The following is a 13,824-nucleotide window of genomic DNA, read 5'->3' as shown; positions in this document are numbered from 1 at the left end:
CATATCCTATTCCCTTATCTTACTATGTGAAATCTTTCTTCCCTTGTAGAATATACAGTCTTGGCACATTTAAGCCACTCCAAAAAAATCTTTTTGAGTATGTGGATTTGTTTTTAACGTGTACATATTTTAATCTTCACTCAGACTGGACGGCATGCGAGCGTCTTGAGAGTTAAGACTGTGTATTTCATTCTTTTTTGCACCTCCTCTATCGGGCCTTAGACATAGATGTGATTAAAACAGTACTGACTGAGTATGATCTAATCAGGTTCTATCCTGGACTTCCTACCACGTCCCGGTTGTGCGCGTCTAATCCAATTGTCTGAAGACGCGAGACCACAACTGCCCAGCAGAGGGCAGCGGACAGCTGTGTGGTGCGGCGGCCTCATGGTTCACAAAATGGAGGCTCGATCCAGAATAAGCTGGTGGAGGCTGTTCGGTGCTTGAGATACTACTTTTCATTCTCAAATGCTTCCCTTGCAGTCTTGGAGGTGAGAGGCCAAGACTTTTGAACTGTTACGCACAAGAGAGAATTTCAAAATTTTACCATCCCCATTGCCCATCACAATTTCTTCACCCTTCCATCCCAGCAAATCTTACCTTTCTATCCTTCCGTTTTTCTTTCTGTTTCATAATCAAGCCCCCTTTCTCACTATTCTTACATATTTATTATATTCTACCCACTGGCATTCTTTAGTTTCTGACTCAATATTTGGCCTTGCTTTTCTGCTCTGAAGTTACCTTCTGCACCTAGGTTTGCAAGCCCCACTCATTTCAACCTCCTTAAGAACCTTCCATGAATAGCCTTTCATAACAAATTAAAATTCTCCTACTCTACTCATTCAATCCTTCGTTAATCCAGGACAAACAAAACTTTCACTTGACACTTCCAGATCACCATGTTGCTTTCTACTTTTTCCTGTTTTTAAATATATGCCCTCTCTCTCTAGCTCCACGCCATCTTTAATACCTTGCGGTAGAAAGCTTTGCTATCTTTGAAGCCGCTGATTTCTTACTGGGCTTGAGAGACATTGTACATTCTTGCTTTTCTCTTAGAACACTATTTCTCCATCTCATTTATTTTCTCCCTTCTTCTGTGAAGTTCTATGAAAGCTTTGCTCTTCTCCTCCTCCCAAGCCAGGAACCCCAAACCACTATTCCAAGCATGAACTTTTAGCCACACCACAGTCCTATATCTCAAGCTGCCTTGTTTAGTCGCTAAGTTATGTCTCTTTCGCGACCCCAAGGACTGTAGCCTGCCAGGCTCCTCTGTCCATGGGATTTCCCAGGCAAGAGTCCTGGCGTGGGTTGCCTTTTCCTTCTCTGGGGTCTTCCCAACCTGGGAATCGAACCTGCATCTCCTGCTTGACAGGCAGATTCTTTACTGCTGAGCCAGCAGGGAAGCCCCGTATCTCTAGCTGCCTATATGTCTGCATGGCTGACCTAATGTCACCTAGAACACAAAACTTTCCCCTTCCCTGAATCACGTTTTCCACTTTTTTCATTTGTTAATACTATTCTCTCAATCCTATCTAATTTCCAACCTTAAGAATTATCAGACATTTTCTTTTCTGCCATACCCATCATTCATCAGTCATTGCTTCCTCCATCATATGATCTGTTTCACGCTTTGTTACAGTGGCCTGCTAGGTGCCCCACTTTCACCACACTTAAAAATCTCTGAAACACTGCTTTCATCATATTAATCTCACCTAGGAATTTCGGTGCCCCCTCTGTTCAAACACATTCTCCTGTTAGCAGCGCCCTGCCTAAATCACCAGTTGTTTCACTCCTTGTGTCCTCCCAGTAAGATGACCCCAATCTAAATGGGCTGATGTCTCTTCAGTCACAGCCTCATTCCTTCTTTCTCTCGTGAAGTTCCTTCTGGCTTCTCACCTTAAAACCAATGACTACTTAATTCTACCCTATACTGATTTTTTTTTAAGCTGCAGATTCTTAGATCTTAATCAAATTTGCTTTTATGTGACTAAAAAGCTAATGTGGGGAAATCCAACATGCAGGAACTTATCTCCTTCCAATTTGTCAACTTGTTCCAGATGTTACGAGGCCTGGATCTCTGTAGTTTATCCAGTAAAGCAAATCATTAGAGGACCCGAGCCGAAATGATCTCAACCTGTACTTATTTCAGGAATGCTATCATTGCACAAAACATTTCTGGAGCTCCTTCATGGCTAGTTTACGAACCACATTTAAATGACTGATTACTTAAAAAAAAAAAAAGAAAGAAAAGCTGAAGCATTAGCCACCTTCATCATGCATCTTATTTTCCAGATTTTGTTCCAGATTACTTCTGGAATTCCCTAAGGTCAAATTCTTAGCCTTCTGTTCTCTCCTTTAGTGGCTGCTATCATTCCTGGAATTTCTTGATAATTCCCAAATCCACATCTTTAACCCTAACTTCTTGCTCTTAAGCAATAGACCCACATTTCTATTTTCTAGCCAACCCCCTTCTATGGGGAAGCACTTCCAACCCATTTTTCCCCAAATGAGCTCATTACTTCATTCTTGAAACCTGCTAAAAAAAAACAACAAAACCTGCTCATCCTCTTCTCCTTGCTGTTCAGGTTAATGACATGTCCTCTCACTCACAGACTAGAAACCTCAGTCTTCATCTGTGACTCATCTTTAGTTAAGTGCCCCTTTTTATGTGCACTGGTTAGCAACTCAGGCTCTGGAATGAATTCTGGGTTCAAATCCAAGTTCTGATTATTATTATTTTAAAAAAGAAATTTGGCCACAACCCACAGCATGTGGGATCTTAGTTCCCTGACCAGGGATTGAACCAATGCCCCCTGCATTGGAAGGCCGATTCTTAACCACTGGACTGCCAGGGAAGTCCCCCAGTTCTGATTATTAGCTACGTGAACTTTGTCCTTTGTCTCAGTTTCCCCACATAGAAAGTGATGATGATAATAATGTCTTTTTATAAAACTGCTGGGATGACTAGAGGCCTAACATTTACCTCATGACTCACAATATATGCTCATTCTGGCTGTTAGTCCCTTTCCTCACTGCCAATATTTGATCCTATTTGGAACTCGGGTCCAGTGATTCCTGGGAAGCCTTCCTTCCCTCCTGCATCCCACCAGGGTAGGGTAGGGAGTTGACCCCTTTCCTCCTCGTTGTCCCATTGCATTAAATTTACATACTAGCGGTATGCTATTCTGTATTTCCCATTATTTGTTCAAGTGTATGTCACCCAAGCTTGAAATTCCTTTCAACGAATATACAATTATTTGTATATCTCAAATGCCCAGAACCCCGTCTGGCACTTGACACTTATGCTATAAATTTTGGCTGAGTGAATCCAGTCAGTTACCAAGGTCAGTTACCTGTTGATTTTTCTCCCCTCCTCTGTCCTCTTTCCTGGTCTATTTCAAGCTCCAATCCTCTCATGTGAATTACTGCAAAGCTTACTAATGTTGTCATCCAATTTTCATTGTTTTTCTATCATCACTAGAACCATGAATTGCAAGGCACTTCTCAAGAACTTATCTGTAAAACTAACGTCCAAATTCCCTGCCATATCAAAGCTTTCCAGGAATCAGCCCCAAATTATTTTGTCTTCCATTACTTCTTTCAACAAACTTTATGCTTCAGATCACATTCTTCCTCCTTCAACATATCCTTCACTTCCAATTATTTTTATTCATGCTGTTATTTCAGCCTAAAACAGGTTGCAAACTCTGGTGAACCATATATTTTTTTGGCCTACATTAAAAAAATTGAGCCAACATTTAAAAGTTGTGACGTTTAGCATAAACATTAGGATGTCCACAAGTTTTTTTAAAAAATCATAGGAGCAGTGTTGGATGCCTATTCTTGTATAGCAGTAACTACAAGTTGTAGTTTCCCAACCTCTGATCTAGAACAAGATACCTCATCCTAACCTCTGATGTAGAATAAGATACCACGTCTCCCAGAAAAGTCTTTCCTGGAACCCATGGCTTTATCTTCACTCTACTAACATACTGCTTGTGGCAAGATCCACTTCCCACATTTATGATGTCTTATATACTCTGATATCGGAGAAGGAAATGGCAACCCACTCCAGTGTTCTTGCCTGGAGAATCCCAGGGACGGGGGAGCCTGGTGGGCTGCCGTCTATGGGGTCGCACAGAGTCGGACACGACTGAAGTGACTTAGCAGCAGCAGCATGTACTCTGATGCTGGGAAAGATTGAGGGCAGGAGGAGAAGGGGACGACAGAGGATGAGATGGCTGGATGGCATCACCAACTTGATGGACATGAATTTGAGCAAGCTCCAGGAGTTGGTGATGGACAGGGAAGCCTGGCGTGCTGCAATCCATGGGGTTGCAGAGTTGGACATGACTGAGCAACTGAACTGAACTGATTATAAACATTTATCTCCATTGGGGAGTAACTTCTGTGAAGGTAGGTGCCATTTTGCTATACGAACCACCAGCCCCAGCCCCACCCTAGCTGAGTTCTCGCAGAATAGACATTCAGTGAGCATTGTTTCCAAAAACCAGGCCTACCCTAAAAGAGTTGGCATCATTCATGACATTCAAAAGAATGAGCAGCAGGTTCTAAACGTAACTTTAAAAAAGCTTAAAAAAAGTACTACTGGTGTCACTAGAGCATATACGTTGCCACTTGTGGTCTATACCGTGATGTGCCCATCAGCATCTCCTGCTCAGATCTTGTGTACATGAAAGTGTAGCAGATTCAGTGGGCACAGGGTTGTTCTTATGCTTTTTTTTTTTTTTGCCCCTCTAAAGCGTCTAGAGTACTATTAGATTTATATTAGGTGCACAGTAACTGCTCAACAAATTTAAAATACAGTACTATGGTAAAAGATTTTTTTCTCCTGATAGGGAGAAAGTGGCAGCAAATGCCTACAGAAGGGTTTATCAGGTTTGAGAACCATAGCAGGTACCGTTGTTCCAGGTTCCTTTCCTCATGTTTACTTTTTTTGGTTCCTTTCCTCATGTTTACTTTTGGTTCCTTTCCTCATGTTTTACTTTTTTTGGTTCCTTTCCTCATGTTACTTTCCTCATGTTCTCTGCCTGCCATGGAATCCCAGATGCCAAAGCAAAGGTGTTTGTGGGACAAGGGGAAAGGTACTTGCGTATCGTCTACAGAAAGTGTCCCCAAATCCCAGAGCACCTTGGGAAGACATGGATTTGGAGCAAAGGCAAACTCTGAAGATTACACAGTTCAGACACTAGCAAGGGTGCTTCAGCTCCACAGACCAGGAGACGGGAGGGAAGGGCGCAGGGGAGGGTACACTCCTTCCAGACAGACGTCCTCCTCAAACAGAGGTCAGCTCAAAGACAAGAGTCGGTTCCAGAGCAAGGAAAAAGTCAGGGAATCAAGGTAGAGAAAGGCCAAAGCAGAAGAGAGCCTCCAGGAGGGGAGTGACGTGAGTTACGAGCTGAGAGAGCCGAGTACAGGTTTATTATTAGTGCAGCCGACACCATGAAACAGCACATGGGTAACACAGCCAGCGACCTGCGGAGACACTAGTGCAAAGGGTAGGGAAGCCTGAACTGCGCTTCCTGGCTCCATCTGAAGGTGATGGCAGGAGGGTGTGGGCCTGGGTAAGGCAGGCAGGGGCAGACGGGAGTGGAAGAAATGTAGTAACCAGACTAAGTTTAGCAGCGTTTTCAAATTCCTGAGCACAACGTCCTGGAGCTGGAACACATGACTGTTCCTCACCCCCTTCAAGCTGCGTCCCTCTCCTCCCCGCAGCCCCAGTGGAGCCATGGCCCAACTACCCAGACCTACAGCAGGCTGGCCTGGGACAGAACTCCAAGCTGTCCTATGGCCATCTTCCTCTAGCCCCTCTCTCACCTGCATATGAAGATAATCACACCCACTGTCCCTCCCCTTCTCTCACTCTGCGGTCACCCCAGGGATGAAGGAACGCCCTGGGCAGCGTGAAATGCAGCTGAAGCCGCAGGGGGTGTGGGTCAGGCAGCACTGCCTGTACTCAGTGAGGGGACCGCCATCCCATCTTGCCTGATGAAGCTTAGAACCCAGCTGTGTATCTCCAAGGAAACTGGGTGTTGGGGTAGGGCTGGTGGCAGGTAGGATTCCTTCAAAATTAAACCCAGAGTTTAATTAAATCCATGAGACCCTGGAGAGGCTGGGAGCACAGTTCTCCAGGGCACAGTCAGTGATGCTGGACGGTCACATCCATCACTGGAATAGAGGAAGCACCTCATCCTAGACGGGTTATGGAGGCTCGGGGCAGGCTTCAGTTCAGCCAGGGGCTCCCACGGCCCTTCCTATATTAAAGCCAAAGGTTGTGCTGAAAAGGAAAAATATAAAAGACCCCAGCCCTGTCCCACCCTATCCAAAAAATCCCCACAACAGGAACAGCAAAAGAAAAGTTTTCTGTTATTTTTTTTCTTTTTCCTTTCTTAAAAAAAAAAAGGTAAATAAATTAAATTGCCAACAACATGGCTGGCTGGAAACGCGAGGCAGCCACAATCAGGCCTTTCTAAAAAAAGTGGGGGGGAAAGAGTGAAACAGAAACAAACAACGATGGCCAAAGAAAGTTATCAAAGTAACTAGTTACAATCACAGGGCTGGCGAGGGGTCTAGGGGGCGAGTATGGCCCATGCCACAGAGGCAGCACCCACCCGCCTGCAGCAGAAGCCAGCAACCCACTTCTTGCTGAGCACATTCACCCCAGGAGACTAACCCCTCACCCCCAACCCTGTCGTTGCCTAACCGTGAGAAAGTGTAGGAAAGAAGAGCTCATCTGAAAATATTCGGCATCCCCCACTCTACGCCCACAGGCCCGGCAGAGCCCACACCTTTAAGTGGCCTGGGGGTATTGCTTGGCACCAAGGTCCAGCCTTCCCTCTAGGGCCACCAGCAATGGCCTGCTGGCCTCATTGTTTACTTCTAGGCTTCTGTTCCAGTCTGCCATTTCTTCAGGATGTCTGCTCCCTACAGCTGCCCTCTCAACACTGTTCAGAGTCAACAGACCTGTCTCATCTGGATCCCCAGGTTTTGGAGGAGGGGAGCAGTTAGCGACCCCTCGTTCCATCCTGACCCTCTATCGAAAATGAGTATCTTTGTGCTTTCTGAAAATATCTGGAACCAGGGACCCTAGGCAGGAAAACAGAAATAGAGATGGGGACTTTCCCAACCAGGTGGAAAATTTACAGACATCTTGGGGAAAGAAATGAGACAAAAGGAGGGAATCTGGGCTTCCCACCTGGAAGGCTGAGCAGAGCGCCGTGCGGGCCCCTTCGGTGGTGGCAGAACTGGGACACGTGTGGCTCCAGGGTAAGCCACGGCATGAAGGAAAGTGGGGAGGACTTGGGGCCCTGCTGCTGGAGTGACAGGATCTTCAGGTTTCATCTCTTGCAGAGAGCCCGTCAAGATCTATATCTCTTCCACGCCATGCGCAAAGATCATGACAAGCCCTGGCTCCTGCACCATGTCGTCGCCCATGTGCTGGTTCTCACAGGCCATCACGACAACAGCCTGCTTGCCAGGGATACGCTTGGCCACGTAGTTCTCATAGTAACGCCGGTTCATCTGTCTTGTCTCTAACGTGGCCAGACCCTGCGGCCAGCTCCGCTCGTGGGCGTTTTCGATCAGCTCGTTGACAATAGAGGCAGGACAACCACTCTCCACCAGGGAGCGCTTGATGACAGCCTGGAGCACGGCATCCGGGGTGGAGATCATGCCGCCCCAGCGGGTCACTCGTGCAGGCTGCAGGGAGTTCACCCACCTGTGTGGGGGGAGTGGGAGGCGGTCAGTGAGGGCCAGCCCGTTGCTCTGCACTGGGCTTTCCTCCTAACAGGAATGCCTGCCTGCTCTGCGCTCAGCCTAACGCGATTCCTCCTCCTCTCCTTCCATCATTGCTTCAGAAACTCCAGATCTTTCCCTAGTCGGTCCCATCTGAGTGTTACCACGTGTTTCTCACCAGATTAAACCCCACAAGTGTAGGCTTCCTGTTGTTTCTCCTGAAAATTCCAATACCTAGCACATGGTGCCTGGCAGGTAGTAAGTATTCAACAAAAGTGAATCCCGAATGAAGCGATCATTCGTCTGTTCTGTGTGCCGTGCGGCACTGTACGGGCTGACTCACAGTTTAGTCTGTGAACTATGCAGAACTCCAGAACTGAACGGGATCTTAGACTTCACTTGTTTAACTTCACTTGTTTTTGCCACATTTTAGATTACTTTCCTGGATTTTTGCACTCTTCTCTGAACTGTAAACTCCCTGAAGACAGGGACAATATTTTCTCTTTTAACACAGGGTTTTGTGCATGTGGGTCCCCACCTAACTCTTGGGTAAGCTTTCCCTTCCATCCACCCAAAAAAAAAATTAGCTCCTCGACTGGGGCTGAAGGTGATCCCCTCTCCTCCACCTCTTGCTCTTCATCCCAGCATCTGAGGAGCAGTGGCCCCAGCGAAGCCCTCTCCTCCCCCTCTGCCGCGCCCCCGCACTCCTCTCGTCCGGGCTCCCTGCCAGGACCTGGAATGCGTGACTCCACATCCCGAACGACACTCACTCTAGAATCTCATTGTACTCAATGGTCTCTTCCAGGTTCTGAAGGTTGGGATTGACACTGCGAATTGCACGCATGTATGCCTTGAGCAGCTGAATGTCTCGCTTCTGTTGGAGGGAAGGAGAACAAGGGAAAACGGTTAAGACAGACAACACATGAAAGACAAGTTGAAGGAAATCCAGAGGTCTGAGGCACAACCAGACTGGAAGCTTCATGAAGACAGTGCTAGACTGCATTAATCCCAGCTGTACCCCCAGGGCTTAGCGAAGTGTCTTCAACGGAAGGCATTTGATAAACAGTGAATAAATGAATGTCACTGATGGGATAGTGAGAAACAAGGAGAGCGCCCATCTGATTCGCTGCTGTGCACGGGTAGGGGGCCCGCTGACCAGGCGCCCAGGCCCGCGGCTCACACCGCTGCCCGTCACCTGCAGGCACACGCTCCGTGTTCCCCGCGGCTCACACCCCGCCCGTCACCCGCAGGCACACACTCCGTGTTCCCCGCGGCTCACACCGCTGCCCGTCACCTGCAGGCACACGCTCTGTGTTCCCCGCAGCTCACACCCCGCCCGTCACCCGCAGGCACACGCTCGGTGTGCCCCGCAGCTCACACCCCGCCCGTCACCCGCAGGCACACACTCCGTGTTCCCCGCGGCTCACACCCCGCCCGTCACCCACAGGCACACGCTCCGTGTTCCCCGCGGGCGCACGCCGTGTTCCCCGGGCCCCACCTGCTCCGCCAGCTGGTGCCTGTGCTCCGCGGAGGTCTTCTCCAGCTCCGCGATCCGCGTCTGCTGCTGCTGTACCACTGAGCGCAGGTGCTTGATGCAGTTGTGGTTAGGCAGCTCATCTTTGGGCATCTCCAGGCTGCCACCCAGGGCGGGAAGAGAACACGACAGGAGCGTTCAGTGAGATACGTGGACACAGGCAGGTAACTGCTGAGAGGGCTTTTTCTACCGGAAATTACTAACATTCATTCCTCTCCAACATTCTCTTGTTTTTCCCTTCACTTGCTTCTCCCCAGCGCCCCCACCCCACATCCCTTTGCTGTCTTCTCCCTCTGGGCCTCCTTCCTCCTCCCAGAGTGTTTCATCTCCCACGTGGCTCTGTGTTCCTCCTACAGATGCTGCCTGTGGACTCACTCCTTCTGAGAAGCCCTAGATTCAAAGCCCCAGCTATCAGTATTTAATCAAATATTTTACACCCCAAAGAAAGACAAAATCGGACCAGAGGCAACATGAGAGGCCTGGAAATGAGAGCAGTGAAGCTGACAGAAGTAGTCCTGGACAGAGGAGGAGCGAAGTGAACCAGTCTTAAGTGGTCTCACGCAGATCGCTGAACCGCCGGCTCCCTTCTCTTATTAAAGCGAGAGCACCAAGACGGCAGCTTGGAAAGCAGCTCAAACAGACCCTGGAGCAGGGAGCCAGGGAGGCCCGGAGCGCCCGTGCCTGTGCACACAGGAGCCCTGCAGCAGGGAGCGGGCGGCCCACAGGTCTCTGGGGGCAGAAGAAAGGCAGGACCCTTACCCACAGCCCTGCTCGCAGGTCACAGGCCGTTTGGGGTTGTGCTCACAGTCACTGAGGTGAGACATGAGGTTGTCAAGCCGGACAATAGCACTGCAGCCGAACACAGCGTTGTCGCAGGCGATCTGCAACTTCGACAGCATGTTCCGCATGATCCGGGGCACAGGGCGCAGGTGGGCGACCGTCACCACGCTCCGGTCCACCGGACACGTCTGCTGCTGAGAGAACCACTGGGTGATGCAGGCATTGCAAAAGGCATGCTCACAGTGAGGCGCCTGGAAGGCAACAGGGTGAAAAGGACACAGAATTAGCTGGAGCTAAGAGCCTAGGACGGAAACTGCAGAGCCCATCAAGCCGCCGCGCAGCTCCCAGGGCCAGAGGTCCCTGGGGTCACGGCAACGGTGAGATCTACGATGGGTAAGGCTTCAGACATGTTTCCTGTGCTCAAGATTCCAAATGGATTGTGACATAAGACACGTAAAAAGTTATATAACAATAAGAACTATAAATAACATTCCAGGACAGTGAGTGAGAGACGCAAGGTGGTCAATTATTAAATGCCAACTGGATTACATAGACAATAATTGGCCAAAGAAATCCAGAGGAGGGTGAGATCTTTCCAGTCTAGGTCAATCAGGACAGGTATTTATAGACAGGACAGAATTTGATATGGGTCCTGAGAGATGAGTTGGGGGGAGGGGGGCAGAGACTAATTGGCAGAAGTTCATTTTTTTTTGGCTGCGAGACCTCAGTTCCCCAATCAAGGATTGAAATCGGGCCACAACAGTCAAAGTGCCGAATCCTTAAACACTGGACCACCAGGGAGCTCCCCCAAGTTCTTTTTTTTTTTTCCCCCAAGTTCTTATGAGGCCCAACCTGAGGTGTTGCCCTGAGTCCCAAGGAACAGTGCCTACACTCCAAAACAGCTCTAGATTTTTGTAGAATCACATTCTCTTCAGTTTCATAAAGATCATATTTCAGCCTACTTCCTTGATAATGCAAAGTGAGAGGATTCTCTGGCCTCCATCATGGGACAGACAGAGCGGGCACTTACTAGATGTTGATGAATGGATGAATGACTCAAGTGCTTTTTATGAGCCAAACATTTTGCTACCTGGTTAAGTTAAAAAAAGGTAAGGCAGTTTCTGCCTTCAAAATGCTCACAGATTGTAACATACAAAGGCTTCATAAGAAAAGAAGTCATTATCGATATCATTAATCCAACTGTCAGCACATTTTCATTTTTCACTGAAAGACATATTTTGATTCTTTTCAAAATCTTAGACCCCATCTCCAAAAAAATCCTAAGTGTGTCCACTTTTCTCCATCTGTACTACCACTAACCCAGTTCAAGCGATCACCTCTCATCTAAATTATCATGTCTTCTAACTGGTCTTCCTACTTCTGCGTTGCCCCTTTATAATCCATCCTACATTCAACACCTGGAGTGATCGTTTAGAAATGCAAACTGAATCATATTCCTACCTGCTTAAAATTTTACAGTGGTTTCCCTTACACCTAAAATAAGTCCCAACTCCTGCCCAGGACTTAAAAGTTCTGTTCGATCTGGCCCCGTGCCTCTCCTCACACCATGCTCCCAGCACGGACTTCAGGCCTGTCTGGCTTTCTCGCTGTTCCTTGTCCCACCCTGCTCATTCCTGTCTCTTGAAATCAGCATCCCTAGCAGAAGCTTTCTGTCTTTGGAAATGCGTCTATTAAGCAGGCTTGCTCCTCAGAAGGTAAAGCCCGAGTGGGTGGGGAAGGACGTTCTGCCTCAGATAGTCACTAACTGCCACTGATTTCTCCACATGTGACTCACCTCAAATGACGGTGCCAGAAAACAGACAGGGCCCTGCCAGGGTGGAGAGGGAGCTGACACACCCCATGACCTCTTGACATCACCAGGAGAGGCTGCTGCACACCCAGCCAATCCGCTTCTGATGGCAGGCATGCATGCGAAGTCACTTCAGTCATGTCTGAGTCTTTGCAACCCTGTGGACTGCAGCCCACCAGGCTCCTCTGTGTCCACGGGATTTCCCAGGACAAGAACACTGGGGTGCGTTACCACTTCCCTCTCCAGGGGATCTTCCTGGCCCAGGGATCGAACCTGCACCTCTTATGTCTCCTGCCCTGGCAGGTGAGTTCCTCACCCCGAGTGCCAGCTGGCACTAGGGCCAGGGCCAGCGGCCCCCGGGATGCATTCTGAGTCTCATTCAGTTCAGTCATCTGTGCTCCTTTGGGTAGCTGACCACTGGAGAGTGAGGATAAACTCCGAGAATCAGGGGGGCCTCAGGGAGAGGCAGAAGCGGTGAGTGGGGGAAGGCCACCAGCCCTCAGTGACTGGTGTCTGGAGAGTGAGAATAAACTCCGAGAATCAGGGGAGCCTCAGGGAGTGGCAGAAGCGGTGAGTGGGGAAGGCCACCAGCCCTCAGTGACTGGTGTCTGGAGAGTGAGAATAAACTCCGAGAATCAGGGGAGCCTCAGGGAGAGGCAGAAGCGGTGAGTGGGGGAAGGCCACCAGCCCTCAGTGACTGGTGTCTGGAGAGTGAGAATAAACTCCGAGAATCAGGGGGGCCTCAGGGAGAGGCAGAAGCGGTGAGTGGGGGAGGGCCACCAGCCCTCAGTGACTGGTGTCTGGGTTTGGAACATGGAATTGTCTCCACCGGGCCAGAGGATTGGCAGAGGATTAATTGGTATTTGCAGAGTATAGGCAATAAGGACCATGCAGAATGATGTCCCATGAACACAACTGTTGAGAATTCACCTCGTTCACTATACTTGCCTGGTAATCAATCACGAGCTTCTCACACTTGCCCCAGGAAGACACAATTATCTTTGGTCTCTCAAAGCTGGTAAAGAAATGACCTAGTGAAGGTTGCAGCTTTCACATCACAATGCAGAGTACATGGCTGCATTAAAAACTACCCCCCCCAAAAAAAAACAAAAAAAACTTTTTCCCCAATAAATCCCAGGAAGAAACTAGGTCAGTTCATACAGTTCCCCACTTCCTATGTGTTAAACAGTAGGCAGGCCCTCAGGCCGATAGGAGAAGGCAATGGCACCCCACTCCAGTCCTCTTGCCTGGAGAATCCCAGGGACGGGAGAGCCTAGTGGGCTGCAGTCTGTGTGGTCGCTAACAGTCGGATACGACTGAGGCGACTTAGCAGCAGCAGCAGGCTGATAACCTGAAACACTGCATCATGAAAATGCAGAGAGAACTTACTAAGAGAATCCAGAAGCTCAGTCATGGAAAGGAAGACGGAGCCTAGCTGGAGCCCCTGAAGAGAAAAGCTGCTGCCGAGCTGTCGTCAAGAGGACAGGACAGCTGACCACCTGACGGCGCGGGGAGCTCGCCTCCGAAGAAGACCTGAGCTGACTGCGCTTCCGCGGCATCAGCCCCGGGCGGCCCTGCTCCTGGTGTCGCCGCCGCCTGCAGTCAGCGTGGGCCAGGAGAGTGGGGACCGGGAGCCTGAGCAGGGACTTCCCCGTTGGCCCCATGTCCCACGAATGTTTTCTGTTGCCTCACCAAACCTGTCGTCAATCCAACTCACCTGAACTGGCTCCTCCAAGACTCCACTGCAGATAGGACAGATAAGGTCTTCGTCAACATCCCCCTGGAAACGGGTTACATCATACCCCATGTCTCATCACTGAAACCCAGGTCCTGGAAGGAACAACAGAGGGGAAAGAGGCCGGTTCAGAAGAACACAGACATGTGCCAACTTCATCTCATTGCCAAGACCCACTCATTTGTCCAATAAATATTTATTGAGAGCTTA

The 13,824-nt window shown here is 49.1% G+C and overlaps 1 protein-coding gene and 1 long non-coding RNA gene across 3 annotated transcripts in view; one reads left to right on the top strand and one right to left on the bottom strand.

Annotated features, from left to right (window-relative positions):
* The window catches only part of LOC139030885 (uncharacterized), a 16,182-nt gene extending 2,358 nt beyond the window's left edge, over positions 1-13,824 (top strand). Inside the window, exons 2-3 of the long non-coding RNA XR_011483333.1 lie at positions 8,561-8,894; positions 9,646-13,824. This is a non-coding gene — a long non-coding RNA (uncharacterized lncRNA). The remainder of the gene's footprint in view (positions 1-8,560; positions 8,895-9,645) is intronic.
* On the bottom strand, positions 6,383-13,686 carry RNF41 (ring finger protein 41). 2 transcript variants are annotated; one of them, XM_020884077.2, is made up of 6 exons: positions 13,597-13,686; positions 12,828-12,894; positions 10,049-10,320; positions 9,254-9,389; positions 8,526-8,629; positions 6,383-7,738 (listed from the first exon to the last, which is right to left on the bottom strand). In XM_020884077.2, the coding sequence occupies exons 1-6, from the start codon at positions 13,653-13,655 to the stop codon at positions 7,387-7,389; spliced, it is 990 nt and encodes a 329-aa protein (XP_020739736.1). In that variant the 5' UTR covers positions 13,656-13,686; the 3' UTR covers positions 6,383-7,386. The 2 variants fall into 2 exon arrangements, with proteins under 2 accessions (XP_020739736.1, XP_020739739.1); XM_020884080.2 differs by lacking the exon at positions 12,828-12,894.

Source organism: Odocoileus virginianus, chromosome 24 (genome assembly GCF_023699985.2).
Source record: "Odocoileus virginianus isolate 20LAN1187 ecotype Illinois chromosome 24, Ovbor_1.2, whole genome shotgun sequence".
Lineage (NCBI taxonomy): Eukaryota > Metazoa > Chordata > Mammalia > Artiodactyla > Cervidae > Odocoileus > Odocoileus virginianus.
Note: the sequence above shows the minus strand (reverse complement) of the source record. Positions and strands in the feature narration are given on the sequence as shown.